At 36.0% G+C, this 14,742-nt stretch overlaps 1 protein-coding gene across 6 annotated transcripts; it reads left to right on the top strand.

Annotated features, from left to right (window-relative positions):
* The first annotated feature begins 8,493 nt into the window (after window positions 1-8,493).
* Window positions 8,494-14,742, top strand: LOC147388491 (putative disease resistance protein At4g27220). Of its 6 annotated transcripts, XM_086419845.1 has the most exons (5): window positions 8,494-12,212; window positions 12,513-12,611; window positions 13,445-13,524; window positions 13,661-13,928; window positions 14,109-14,742. In XM_086419845.1, exons 1-2 carry the CDS (start codon window positions 8,976-8,978, stop codon window positions 12,525-12,527), a joined length of 3,252 nt encoding a protein of 1,083 aa, XP_086275971.1. In that variant the 5' UTR covers window positions 8,494-8,975; the 3' UTR covers window positions 12,528-12,611; window positions 13,445-13,524; window positions 13,661-13,928; window positions 14,109-14,742. The 6 variants fall into 6 exon arrangements, with proteins under 6 accessions (XP_086275971.1, XP_086275972.1, XP_086275970.1 ...); XM_086419846.1 differs by lacking the exon at window positions 13,445-13,524; XM_086419844.1 differs by having other exon boundaries at window positions 13,445-13,928.

The raw sequence follows: 14,742 nt of genomic DNA, 5'->3' as shown, positions 1-14,742 counted from the left end.
TTGAAAAGAACTTCTTCTTCCTTCTTAAATACTTTTCGAAAGAACGGAGTATCCGAAACTTGATTGAGATGCCAAAAATCCAATTTTTTTGGATGAAAACGATGGGTTTGAACTGTTAGAGCATTCAGTCGTGAGAAATATGGGAGATGAGCTCCAAGAACTATTAAGAAAAGAAAAATTTACTAAATGGATTATTAAGAAATTACCCAAAACTTAAGAACTATTTAGAAAGATATCCCTCGAGGGTGCTTTAAGAAAATTTTCCAATATTTAATTAATATTGAAAAATATACTTTCCTTACTCACATAGTAAAATTTTAACTTTCATTAAGGGTCGTTGAGCTCAAGTGGATGACTACATTTGCAATCCAACATGACAACCCTCTAGATTTCTTGGAAAAACTCAGATACTGAAAAAAAATTCAAGGTTTTTAAATTAACAGCCACCAAAATTCCACAAAACTCCTAAATATATAAAATTAAAATTCAATTGCGAAAATTTTTTTTTCTTCAGATTTCATAGAATTTTATCTCTCTAGAACTCTGTCAGGGGCGGAGCCAGGATTTTCTTGTAGTAGGGGCAAACTATGATTAGTTGTATAGTTGAAAAACTTGAATGGAGGGAGGTGAGGGTGTGAGGAAAATTGGAGGGAGATGAGGGTGTGAGAGAAAATGGGGAGGGAGGTGATGGATTGGAAACAAATGGGGCATGTAATTAGTTGAAAATATAGGGGTGTCTCAAAGTTCTGTGGGGGCAATTGCCCCCTCCAGCTCCTTACTAGCTCCGCCCTTGAACCTTGTGGCATTGGAACATGTTTTGGATGCCACAAAGGAAGTTCAACGACCCATCGTGAGAGTTGAAAGAGCTTACTAAATTTGTAAGGCTATAGTAATATGATAAATAAAATGTTGTCGAAGTGGCAAGTAGCTATCAGGTTCACCTAAAATAAAAACAATGCCAAAAATTTGAATGTGTTGATGTTCCCCCTTGAAGTCTCCTCTCCACACCTTTATTTTTTTGTGATAAGTTCTTCAAAGTTGAAACCTCTATAATATATATATATATATATATATATATTATATATATATATATATATATATATATATATGTATGGGTCAAGTTCAAGGGCCATATGAGAAAACATATGAGAAAACTTTTGTTTTTCAAAATAAGGGTTAGAGGTTTTGGATTGAGTTGATTTTTTGCAAGGATGGTCACTATGATGAGAAGATCATCCTCACAAAAAATCAGCTCAATCAGAAACTTCTAAATCCATCGAAAGTGATTTACAAATTAGTAATAAAAAATGGTAAAAAATCGACGGTCCACATTCTAAATCACTTTTAATGGGGTTAGAAGTTTCAGATTGGGCTGATTTTTTTTTTTTTTGGATGATCTTCCCATCATAGAGATCATCCTCACAAAAAACCAGCTCAATCCAAAATTTCTAACTCATATTTTAAAATTTTATTAAGAACGAAAATTTTCTCATATGTTTTCTCATATGGCCCTTGAACCTGACCCTATATATATATATATATATACTTCAAGAAGGAAAAAAGTTGTGGTCCTACTATTGCGTAACATATCGATATTTATTTAAAATGAATAGATGAGCATTATTGCTTTAGGATTAGACCCATAGTTGGATGGTTTGACACATTGCAAATAAACTTTGATGATCTGGTTCAAATCCAACTTACTCATAAAATTAAATAAAAATGAAAATAAAATAAAATAAAAGAAAAATAAAAAAGTTGTTTAACATTTGAGGGTATTTTTATAAGAATTTGTTTGTGGAGGGGGGGTTAGGGGGGCATTTTAGGTAGTTAAATAAATTTTGGTGGTGTGTTTAATGGTTCTTAACGCGTTAACTAAATCCTTATTTTTATATGGAAAATGCTGCAGTGATTGTTCACATTGCTCTAATGTAGATGTGTGTATGGAATCATAATATTTTTCCTCGAGAAAAGAGTGAAAAGCATCTATGGTTATGTAGGCACCTCCACATTAGCGCAGTGTGAAACGCACACTTCAGCATTACTATTTTCATATAATTCTTTTGACTTCTTCGAGATAGTGTGAACCCGAAGACCTGCAAGCTTCAGAATTTTTTGATGTCCGCATGTCTTGTAGGGCCACTGAAGGCGACAAGAAGTCGCACCAATAATAGAGGGTGTGGCCACTGAAGCACGACCATTGACCTCTAGTCGTTAAATTAAAAGTGAAATGGTCCTTCTAGCCTTACTAAGTTAGTAGGGATTTTACCCTCGTTAAGGTCCTTAGCCATCCAAAAACATTATCCGATACTTCAGAGTTGTAGAGAAGGAAGTTCTATGAATTTGAAAAGAAAATAATAAAAAAAAAAAGATTATCATTACTGAATTTCTATTTTAAATTTGAAAGTTACGTAAATGTTTGGTAGCCGTTCATTTTCAAAACATAAGTTCTAGCTCAAAAAAAATTATTTTCTGAATATTTTTTAGTCTAAATTTTTTTATGAGACTTAGAAGACTATGAGATTGGATTTCTGATGTAGTAATCAATTTGAGCAGAACAAACCTTAGTAAGACGCGCAATCTTACTATGTTAGTAAGGAAAGGGTTTCACAAAGTGAAACTCTCTCCTAAACTACTGAACTCTCACTCTCAGCTTTAACCTTTAAAAAAAAAAAAAAAAAAAAAAAGGCAGATCCACTCACATTTTTGTATCACAAATTACATTAGTTTGTCAACTTTATTACTCAACAAACCTTATGATCGATTGTAAAGCTTGCTAAATAGATGCAGAGATAGAGATGTGAATTAAGACTTTGGGCAAGTCGAATTCGTTCCACAGGGACAATTTGGATTCAAAATCTCATTCGGATAAAAAGTCCAAAACAGAATTGGAAAACAGATTTTTCTTAAAAACAAAATTGATTTGTTTAAAAATAGAAAAGAAATTAACAACTAATTTATAAATGAAATTGAAACTACAAATAGAGACTGAGGATATAAGAAAGAGGGTGTGGAGAGGTCAATTCAACCTTTGCAATTCATCCAAAATGCTGATTTGTTCTAATTATAACTCAATCCACGTAGCAAGTCATTGCTTGTGGATCGGAAGATAAATCAAGTTAAACATTGATGGTAACCAAAGAGTATTCATGAGAATTTCAACTTCAAACAAGTGTAACTGACTTATACTTCAATTCTTCACATAGCATGATTGTTCTTGAGCTTATCTAAGTAACAATCATCTAAGCTTGATTTGAATGTATAAGTTTGCTAGTTTTGTTCTAAGAGGAATTTCAGAATTAACACATAAAGCAGAAAGAAAGAAGTTAAAACAACATAAGTAGGATGAAATTGCTCCAGCATTCTTGACCTCTCTACGGAGAGTCTAGCCGATCATTGCAAGATTCATATTGCAGAAATTAATAACAGAATAAAGAACATGAGTGAAGAAGATGATGATCAATCTAAAATCCTTATTTATAGCTCTCCAACAAATTACAAAGATAAATAATTGAGCACTCTTGATGTTCTCACTACACTCAAGAGATCTCTCAATAGAAAATTACAGAGAATTAAAGAGAGGAAAAATAAAAAATTAGAGAAGAAGAGAGCAAGGAGAAGACCCCTTCTCTAAAATCAACCCTCAAATTTATAATGTTCGTATTCGGGCAATCGGGTTAACTTTTTGGATGATTCGCTTCAAACTACCCATTCAGTTACAACCACCAAAGCAATAGGAAGCTTTTGTGAAAATCTCGAAGACAAATTCCTCGAGATGACAGCGGCGCGGTCATGCCTAGCCGCGACGCGGTGACGTGGCGGCCAAATCCTTCGAGGTTTTTCTGGATGCTTCCTTTCGGCTCGTGTATTGTAACTGTAATTGTTTCGCGATTTAATAACTTCCACGTGCGCTACAATTAACACTAATATATCATTAGCTCTATTAATTTGGATAAATGAAATAATTTTGCAATTATTTAAAGGAACTAACATTTATGCAATGGTAATTTTAGTGCAATTACGGTCCTAAAATCGAATAATTGAGACCTTATCACCTTACTTTAGGAATCAAGCTAGACTAAATACTTAATAAGATGTGAAATCTTAATGAGAGTTGTTGGGCCACAAGAGTAATCACATACACCACAGCTTTCTACAAGACCTGATGCATGCGGTGTGAGGGGATTGCGTGTAACTCAAAAATTAGTCGGGTGCTCTAAGATTATTGATATTTAACCTATAAAAAGAAAAAAATAAAATTATTGATATCAATAATCTATGAGAATTGCCAAAGTTAAAGTGATTTTCAATTAACATAAAGAGTCCACATCCTATGCACCCAGGGTGAAGGAATGAAACCCTCCTCCCACACCTCAATACATGACACATTACGCACATTTCAAGGAAAATTTGAAAATAAGATATTTTAGGGTTTAATTCCTTGAATGCGGCAAACGTGATTAAAGAATCATGGATTTTTTTTCCTTGATACAAGGGATAAAAAATCTTGGGTTCTCTCACCATTGCCACATCAACAAAGTGCCGAAGGATGATGTTAGTTTGGAAATATTCAATGCAATGATAGGATGTGGGCCACTGAAGCACCAATGCCAATGTGTTATTATCTATTTCATAATACTAATGATAAAATGACTCGAAAAAACATACGTGATCCGTACTTGGTCGACGGGACAAGTGCATAGAATTATAGACTTTTTCTTGTGTACACCAAAGAAAAAGATCCACGGTTCTATGCACTTGCCACATCAACCGCATATAGACCGAGTACGATTTTTTCATAAACAATGAAATATTGGGTCAGATTCAAACTCAGTGGTTATACAATAATTGATTGGAAATGGAGACTTTCTTTCACATGCTTTTGAATTGTAATCCAATCCAAGTTGGTGCCACCTAACTCAACTTGGGAATGCAGAGCTTTTATAGGAAGCACTTCTGTTAAATAATCTCTTCTGATTGTTAAGTATGCTAAGTTTATTTAGGATTAATTGACCATTTTAGTATAAAACAATTTATTTGCTAACCAATTATTTTGGGATGACTCTATCATAAAATCTCTTACATAAAAAATTGAAGCATTATTATAAAATTTGGGTTATTTTACTTCTTTCTTTTTTACGGCTTCTTGTTTTTAAATGAAGCGATTCCAAACTCATTCCCAAACGCTACTTATATCTTTTTGGATATTCATGTACAACTAAGGTCAAATAGAAAAAGTCAGGACTCAGGAGGCCAACTTGTATATAAGAAATCATAGGACAATAAAATAATTGGCTTGCTTAACATGAGGACAGTTGAGCATTCACTGTCGAATATTTTTAGAAATGTGATTTAGACTAATGTTTTTAAAATTCAATCAATGACTATTAGGAATTTAGGTAAAATTACTTAATGCACCTGCAGGAGGGCTTCTTTTTAAATCCCCCATACTTTTGGACAATAACTTGATAATCCAATTGGTAAACTTTTTCTTTCTTAATACACCCTCACCTTTCTTTTTACAAAAGTTTTCAAGTACCAAAAATATCCTTTCTCATGTCTCTTTTAAGATTTCAATTGCCAACCATTATGTAGATTTGTTAAGTGATCATGGAGAATGATATACTCTTTATTTCGAGGGTTAGGATCATTCATTATTTCTTGAAGCTCGATCTCTCCCCTGGATGAATCATGTAGCCAAGAGAAACCATGAACCAGAATAGAAGAGCTTGCCCCACCCATGAGTAAATATTTCGTAGTAGCCTCATTAGACCGTACATCTCTCTTGGTATATCCAGATAATAGGTAGGAGCATAAACTGAAACATTCTGGAGCTACAAAGATAGTTATTAAATCGTTAGCACCACATAAAAACATTCCTCCTAGAGTAGCTGTTAATACGAATAACAGAAACTCTGTTATAGCCATTTCTGTACATTCAATGTACTCTACGGATAGAGGGCATTGTCCCTTAGTTCTTACCAATCTTCAGTGTGTAATTGAAATGGTGCTAGCTTATTATCGATCGAATAAGAATCATTGATTCCCTCTGCAATGACTCATAAAAAACACACATGATCCCAACCCTTTAGACACAAAATCCAATGGTTAAGTATCTTGATGACACAAGTCTCAGAGATACTTATCCCGAGGATAAATGCCAACCATTGGATTTTGTGTTTAACGGGACCATGTGTTTTTTTCATGAGTCATTCTTAGGAGTCTAGGATCCTTACCCCTATTTCAAAAATTTAGATGTGCTTTCAATTTGTCTTGATGATATGTGAGAATGAATAAAATTTGTTTGAGAATGATTATTCTTTGATTCAATTTGGTTGGACCAATTTACATTTACTAATATTAGAGAAAATGTATTTGCTTTCTTTCTCAAATTATTTTCATTTATTTTCACTTAGAATAATGCTGAAGTGACCTTAGGCTGGAACCTCATATCGCACTTCTTGATGTGAAAGTGTATGGGAACCATAGATGTTTTTCATTGAGATACAAGTGAAAAGCATATATGGTTCCCATCCACTTTCACGTTAAGAAGTGCAATATGAGGTTCCAACTTGAGGTCACTCTAGCATGATACTTTCACTTAAACTAATATTCACGAAAAGCATCCACTTTTTCAGAAAATCTTGAAGAACTTGATCAACCATTGGTTTGGTTTGATCCAATTTTAACAATATCAATTTTGAAATACCCCTTTGCATTTTGGAGAAATTTTGAGATACACCCCATGTTTTTAGAGTAATAACATATCCATCTTGTCTTTGGTAAAACTAATGTTTTAAAAATTAGACTGATCATTGACCCGTATGAATGAATAGGTTGATCCAAATGGTCCAATCAGTGGGTCTAATCAGTTGGACCAAAATATGAAATATTCAATAAATATTTTGGATTTCTTCCTAAATTCAGGTAACTTTTACTTCAAAAACATGATCTAGTGTCACAAAATGATGTAGATTATAAGGCTTAAGAACTTTTACACACAAAAAAAAAAAAGAGGAAATTTTACACAAAATAATAATAATAATGAATAAAAAAAGGAAATGTCCCCTGTAGATTTGAATTTGAAATTTAAATTTAAGAATTTAGTGGATTTTCATTTTCAAAGCATGGATTAAGCTTGAACGAGACTTGGTGCCCTAAGCTAACTTTCTTTTCGAAGCTAGTGGATTGGTTCGACCTTCATATTACATTGACCCCACTCATGACACCAATTTTCAAGCTAATGGAGAACCTTAGGTAATGACGTATTCAACACTTTGCTAGCAGCTCTACAAGTAGATTTTCTGAGAACAAAAGCAGAAATAAGCACATATAGTCTTTGAGCGCAAGTTCAGAGTGCTAGAAAAGCAAGGAACTGAAAATAATAATTTTATTTATTTTAAATCTGGTCTAGACATAAATTTTAGGAGTTGTCTTACTAAGCATGAGGACTCAACAATTAAAATCTTACTAAGTTTGATCATTTTTCCATTAGTTTGTAAGAGAATACCAAAGGTCAAGGGGGCATGTCATTAATTTTGAAACACATGAGGTATCTCAAATATTCACCAAATTGTAGAGGGGTATGTGAAAAATAACCAAAAAGTTGGAACGGTCCTTTTACAAACCTAGTCGAGCAATGGTCGAATTGATTTTAACCGATTGAATCAAACAGGTTAATTGATTTTTTCAAAAGTGAATTTTTTTGGTAAACTTGAAGCAAATAGGTCTAGTCCAACTTAGTTAGATCAATCAGTCCGATTTTTAAAACACTGGGTAGAACCTTGATTATGTTGTGTTCGCGAAACCTTGTATCATCAACTTTAATATTTTATCTCCTTCAAATTTCCTACTCCACGAACATGGTTGAATTTGAGAAAGGGGCGAAAGGGAAGGGCAAGGGCGGGGGTAGGGCGAGGAGGGGGAGGGAATCAAGGTTAATTTTGAAGATGATAAATTGACTAGTTTGAATATCCCAAATTTCGAGAAGAAAAATCAAGAATAATGATTTTCTAACTCACCCCTACGCTTTCATCACAAAATTGCAGATCATTTGCATCGAGATATGTAGAGTCATAAACCTTTTTCTTGTGTATCCTAGAGGCAAATGATCTACAGTTCTGTGATGGGAGTGGCAGGATATCACGAGTCAAAAATCAATTATTCTTTTGGATTGAAGATAAAGATGATAAATTGATTAGTTTGAATATCCCAAATTTTGAGAATAAAAATCAAGAATAATGATTTTCTAACTCACCCCTACGCCTTCATCATAAAATTGCAGATCATTTGCATCGAGATATGTAGAGTCATAAATCTTTTTCTTGTGTATCCCAGAGGCAAATGATCTACAGTTCTGTGATGGGAGCGGCAGGATATCACGAGTAAAAAATCAATTATTCTTTTGGAGTGAAGATAAAGATGAGGGTATTTAGGTTATTTTTTATTAATCTCTCGTAGTAAACTAAAGTCAAAATGCGTGTCATCACAAGCATGAAAATACTGTAGACTGTGTTCTGGTGCTGAAACAAAAGTTCTACTCCTCAGCCTTTCTTACATTTTCGTTATCATCTCTCTCTCTCTCTCTCTCACTCATTCTCATACATGGATCACCAATCTAAAGTCTCTCTTTGAGTCTCTATTAGATAAACCTTCAATTTGAAGTCCCCTTTCTCTGTTGCATAACCCCCAATCTAAAGTTTTTCTCTCTCCCTCTTTCACTTCACATAAACCCCCAATCTCTCTCTCTCTCTCTCTCTCTCTCATACATAGATCACCAATCTAAAGTCTCTCTATTGAGTCTCTGTTTGATAAACCTCCAATTTGAAGTCTCCTCTCTCTGTTGCATAATCCCCAATCTAAAGTTTTTCTCTCTCCCTCTTTCACGTCACATAACCCCCAATCTCTCTCTCTCTCTCTCTCCCCTATAAACCACTGTATCTCTCCTTCCTTGCATCTTGAGGAGAAGAGCAACAATGGATCTCAGTCTTATCTTCTGTGCAGTAATCCAAAACTGTGTATTTGGTCCTCTTAGTCGTCAATTAAGTTTTATTATTCTTTACAAGGCAAATCTTGAAATCCTTGAAAAAAAGGTTCAAGATCTTGTAAGCATGAGAAGTGATGTAAAAGAATTGGTGGAAACAGCGTGGCGAAGCGGAGACAGAATTAGACAAGCAGTTGAAATGTGGATAGATAAGGGGGAAAGGATTGCAGATGATGCAATGAGATTGAATGATGAAACCGAAGAGAACAATAGCTGGTTCGCTCGTTATCGTCTGGGTAAAGAAGCTGATGGTTTGATTTGCATAATAGAAAATCTCCTCAATGAAGGGAAAGATTTCAGAGACCACAGTACTGTATCGTTTCCTGCACTTCCTCCCACAATGCAATCTATTCCAACTGTAGATTTTCTGGACTTTGAATCCAGAGAACTCGTTGTGAATCAAATCATCGAGGCACTGATGGATGAGAAGTTCAAAGTAATTGGGGTATATGGGATGGCGGGTATTGGCAAAACCACTTTGATGAAACTAGTAGGTAAACAAGTTGAAAGAGACCATCTTTTCGATGAAGTTTTGATGGTGCAGGTGTCCCAGTCCCCAATCTTGGAAAGGATTCAAGGTGAAATTGCAGAGAAGTTGGGGATGAAACTTGAAGATAACGAATTTGCAAGAGCACGGCGGTTAAGGTTGAGGTTGAGGCATGCAAATCGGGTCCTTATTATCTTAGATGATGTATGGGAAAGACTGGATTTAGCCGATGTGGGGATTCCTAACGACGATGGAAACAATGGTTGCAAAGTCATTCTCACTACAAGAAGGCTAGATGTATGTTATCATATGGCAGCACAACCAGCTATTGAAGTTAATGTATTGTCTAAACAGGATTCAATGAATCTATTTCGACAGGTTGTGGATGAAAATGGGGGGTCACCTGCCATGCTTCAATTCTCTACGGAGATTGTTAATGAATGTGGAGGTTTGCCTTTAGCAATTGTTACAGTTGGAAGGGCGTTGCGAAATAAGGACCAATTAATGTGGGAGGATGCGGCTCGACAACTAAGACAGTCTACATTCCATGATATGCAGAATGTAATCTCCGCGATTAGGATGAGCTATGAGCACTTATGGGGAAAACCCAGAAGATGCTTCTTATTTTGTTGTCTTTTCCCTGAAGACTTCAAATTTACCAAGGATGATTTGTTGTTGTATGTGATCGGAGACGAGCTGGTTCGAGACGTTGCCACTTTAGAGGAGGCGAGGAATAGATTGCATAGAATGCTCGGCATCCTTGTATCTTCATGTTTGTTAGTAAAAGAAGATGAGGATGGAAAAGTAATGATGCATAAAGTCACTCGGGGTGCAGCCATATCAATTGCACATGAAGAGAGCAATGGGTTTATCATAAAAGCTGGCGTGGGATTGAGACAGTGGCCTGATGCTGAAAATTTAAGCAGATGCATGCGCATGTCACTCATCAAAAATGACATCAGTAAGTTCCCGAATCAACCCGAATGCCCACAACTCTTGACCTTATTATTGTCACGGAGTTTTTCTTTTGAGAGACTGCCTAATAGTTTCTTCGAAAGGATGACATCCCTTGTGACTCTAGATTTAAAAAGGACTGACATTTCATCACTACCCCCATCAGTCTCGTGCCTTGTGAACCTTCGAACACTTCTTCTAGATCAAACTTCATTAACTGATGTATCTCGAGTTGGAGAACTTGAGGAACTTGAAATTCTCTCTCTAAGTGACAATAAGATCGAAAGGTTGCCGGAAGAAATAGGTCAATTGACCAATCTAAGGTTGTTGGATTTGTCTAAGAATCGCTTTCTTAAAATTGTCCCGCCGAACTTGTTGTCGAGCTTGTCCTGTTTAGAAGAATTATACATGATGGGAAGCTTTGATGAGTGGGAGATCGATGGAATAGGAGAAGTTAGTAAGGCTAGATTAACCGAGTTGGCATCCTTAAAATACTTGACTATTCTAGATCTAGACATAAGTGATATCAGATGTTTGTCCGAACAGATCTCCATAAATTTGAGAAACTTGACAAAGTTTCGTATATGTGGGAGTGGGAGAGGAAGCGAATGGAAACCTAAATTCCCGAGGGCTATGAGCCTTATTATCACATCTAATCCACTTTCGAATTGGGTTAAGGTGTTGTTGAAAAAAACAGAAGAGCTCGATCTTTACAGTTGCAAAGGTCTCAAGAATATTGTCGAACTTGATAGAGGAAGATTTAATAACTTGAAGTTTCTTCGCATAGGACAATGTCTTGAAATGAGATATCTTATGAATGTGGTCGAAGAGACTTCGAAAACTGCATTTAGTAGCTTAGAAGTATTGGACATTTGGAGTATGGATGGTTTAGAGGCTATTTATCATGGACCACTCCCAAATGGATTCCTTGAGAAACTAAAACTCCTATCTCTACGTGACTGTAACAAAATCACCAATGTTTTACCTTATGATTTGTTGGCAAGGATGAAGAATCTGGAAAAAATGGAGGTAGAGACGTGTGATGAGTTGAAAGATGTATTTGACTCAGAAGAGTTGGAGGAAGGACATATTCTGATCCCTAGATTAAAAGAGCTATTTTTGCTCAATCTACCCAAACTGACAACCATATGGAAGGGAATGTGGGAAATAATACAATCACAGGAAAGCAAAGAAGAGAATGAAATTATCGAAGAGGAGGTCCTTGAGAGTATAGCTAATTCATCCACCAGATTAAGGCAGTCGAGGTCGTACTATATTTCTAGTTCTTTCTCATCACCTCCAATCTTCCCAAATCTAAAAGTGCTAGAAATCTCTAGTTGTCATATGCTAATTCACCTCTTCCCAATAAAAGTAGTTCGAGGTATGTTGCAACTTCAAGTGCTTAAAGTTAAATATTGCGAGGAGATTGAGGAGATAATTGTAGGTGAGGAGGGTGAAGAAGACGAAGAGGACAAGATGATACTACCTCAATTGATGGTTCTAGAACTAGTCTATCTACCAAATCTCTCCAGTGTCTGCCAGCGGGGTTTACATATAGCTTTTCCTTCTTTGGAAGAACTATGTGTGGAGGAGTGTCCCAATTTGAACAGGCTTCCTTTGGGCCCTAATAGTGCGCCCAAACTAAAAAAGATTGAAGGAGATAATTTTGAATGGTTTGATTGGGAAGATCCAAGTGTTGAGGCACGCCTACAACCCCTTGTGAACCAGGTAAATTTTTATGTCTTAGACCTTTTGTTTGGCTTTAAATTTCATTAAAAATAAATTTATATTTTTAGTCGTGCTAAGTGACCTCAAGCTGGAACCTCATATCGCACTTCTTGACGTGAAAGTGGATAGAACCATAGATGCTTTTTCACTTCTTGATGAAAAGCATCTATGGTTCCCATACACTTTCATGTCAAGAAGTGCGATATGAGGTTCCAACCTGAGGTCACTTCAGCATTATTCTTATATTTTTTCCTATGCAAACCTGAAATTAACATATTTCCTGTCATCACTTGTTAACAGAGACTTTCACCATAGCTTTCCTCATGTTTTCCATTGCCATCTCCCTTGTCCTTGCACTCAGCATTGCCATCTTCCTCCCAGAACCAAAATGCTATTGAGGTTTGAATTCATCCTTTTCTTCTGACATTTGGAAGTTTATAGTTTTTTGTTTAGTTCTGCAATAGTTAGTGAATAAGATTGAAAATTAACTTTCACATGTCATGATAAATTTCTTAAACAGATCTTTTGACTTCCCCCCCACCCCCCCAAAAGTCTCCTTTTCTCATGAGCTATATAGATGATAATGATTGAAACCTTTTCGTCCAATGATTTCTATCTTTAGGATTCAAGCTGGTTCTTTCTTTTTGTTTGCATATTGAAATCAATTGTGTATATGTGTCACCAATCAAGCTGAAACTGTGTCTGGGACCACTAAGGTGTGGGCCAAACATTAGCATTGTCGCATATGAAATTTATTTGGTCAAGCAAGATCAGACTTGGCTGTTGATTCAATAGAGGAGGGCAAGCTAATGGTTCATGGGCTTAATGGATCTAAAAATTATTGGGTGTAGGATAGTTCTCTGCATTACTTAAAATGTTGAAGCAAACACTCCACATTTGGTCTGTGATATTTGACTCGTTTGATTTATTTATAAAAAGTTTTCAAGGGTATATTTATGAATGCTTTGCAAAATATAATGTAGAAGGTTTTAAGAGCTTTTACATCCTAGTTTTTTTTTTGGTGGTTGTTGATCATGTGGTTCAGATTAATTTCAAAGAGGGCTAGTTGGGTTGTGTGTTTGCTTTCTGGCTCTCCAGTCACATGGTTCTTTTTATTTTGGACAAACTCCACCATTGACACCTTTTTTATTATTTATTTGAATCCTTTGATTTGATTTTCAACCAATTATTTATTTGTGATAATATAGAATGATCTAATCAATATGCTACAGATGATTTCATTTGTGGAAACCACTTGAATGATTGGTCTCACTCTGCAGTATGTACTTGACTCGAGGATGGTATTGGAAATGTAAGACAGATCGGGTAGATTTTTTTTTGTCATTTAATTATGCAATCCTCATCATCTCACTTTGTCTAATAAAATGTTATATTTTCTAATTTCAATTTTCTTGTTGCAAAATTTTTTGATCTCCTCCCCCGAAAAGTTGAGGTTGGTGTTTGCCATGATGCATGCCACCATTGCTCTTGAGATCACAAGGAAGCCATGAACAAGCCCATGGCGATTCTTGTCAATCGTGAGGAGCTCACTCTAGAGGGTATCAAGATTTTCTATGTCAATGAAGATAAGGAAGAGTGGAAGCTGGGGACAGTATGTGATTTCTATGGGACTTCGGCCATCACTCAGAGTGCGCATCACACATGATCACACAAGTATGGATCATCTTCGTAAACACTTGTCAGGCACCGAATCAGGTATGGGTCCTTTCTAGTTCTCAACAAGTATTATCCCTGGACATTATTATAGTGATACACCAAATCATCTTCTCATAAAGATTAGGATGAAAATAAGATTAGATTATGGTTGGATCAGATCAATTAGAATTTACTTCTTAGTAGATTTCTTTCCTTTAATTTTTATGTAAACCTTGTTAGGATTTGTAGTAGGGGGAAGGTTGATTCGCCACATAGGGTCATCACGTGGCTCATCAAAGTGACCAAGCATTGTGGCTTCACATGTCTGCTATTAACTCAGCCCATGTGGAGAGGTCAAGCAACGTCACAGGGGGACTTGCCATGGTGTCAACAGGGGACTTGCAATGGGAGCAACACATGTCCTACTTCTGGGACCCATGTGCCGCCATCTCATACGTGGTACCATGCAAAGTATCGGGCAAGGAGAGTGACTGGTGGAGACCATGATTGGCCGACATAAAAGAGACAAACAGTACCACACGCCTCAAAAGGACTTTGGATGAAGTCTTGAAGAAATCAAGGATGTCCAAATTGTCTGAGGGAGAATGGATGTGTACAGCCACGAAGAGCATGGGAAGGCCACTGCCATTCAGAGAGTGTCACACGTATGGGGCAAGGAAGGCTGAGGTGGTGCCATAGAAAGAACGCCACGAGCCAGAACTAGAGTCACGGCACGTGTTATTAATTTTGTTTGTTACTTAATTTTTTTTTTTAGTACAGATCCAAGACTGTTATTTGTAACATGGGGAATATATTACAGTTTTGTTAGAGTTTGTTTTGGTTATAATACACCCTGTGATTCTAATCTTTTCTA

Source organism: Akebia trifoliata, chromosome 12 (assembly GCF_017979445.1).
Source record: "Akebia trifoliata isolate Shusen 1 chromosome 12, ASM1797944v1, whole genome shotgun sequence".
NCBI classification, from domain to species: Eukaryota; Viridiplantae; Streptophyta; class Magnoliopsida; order Ranunculales; family Lardizabalaceae; genus Akebia; species Akebia trifoliata.
Note: the sequence above shows the minus strand (reverse complement) of the source record. Positions and strands in the feature narration are given on the sequence as shown.

Bases quoted from the DNA above. Each gene is read 5' to 3' on its own strand.
- LOC147388491 (XM_086419846.1), top strand. From the start codon at position 8,976: ATGGATCTCAGTCTTATCTTCTGTGCAGTAATCCAAAACTGTGTATTT.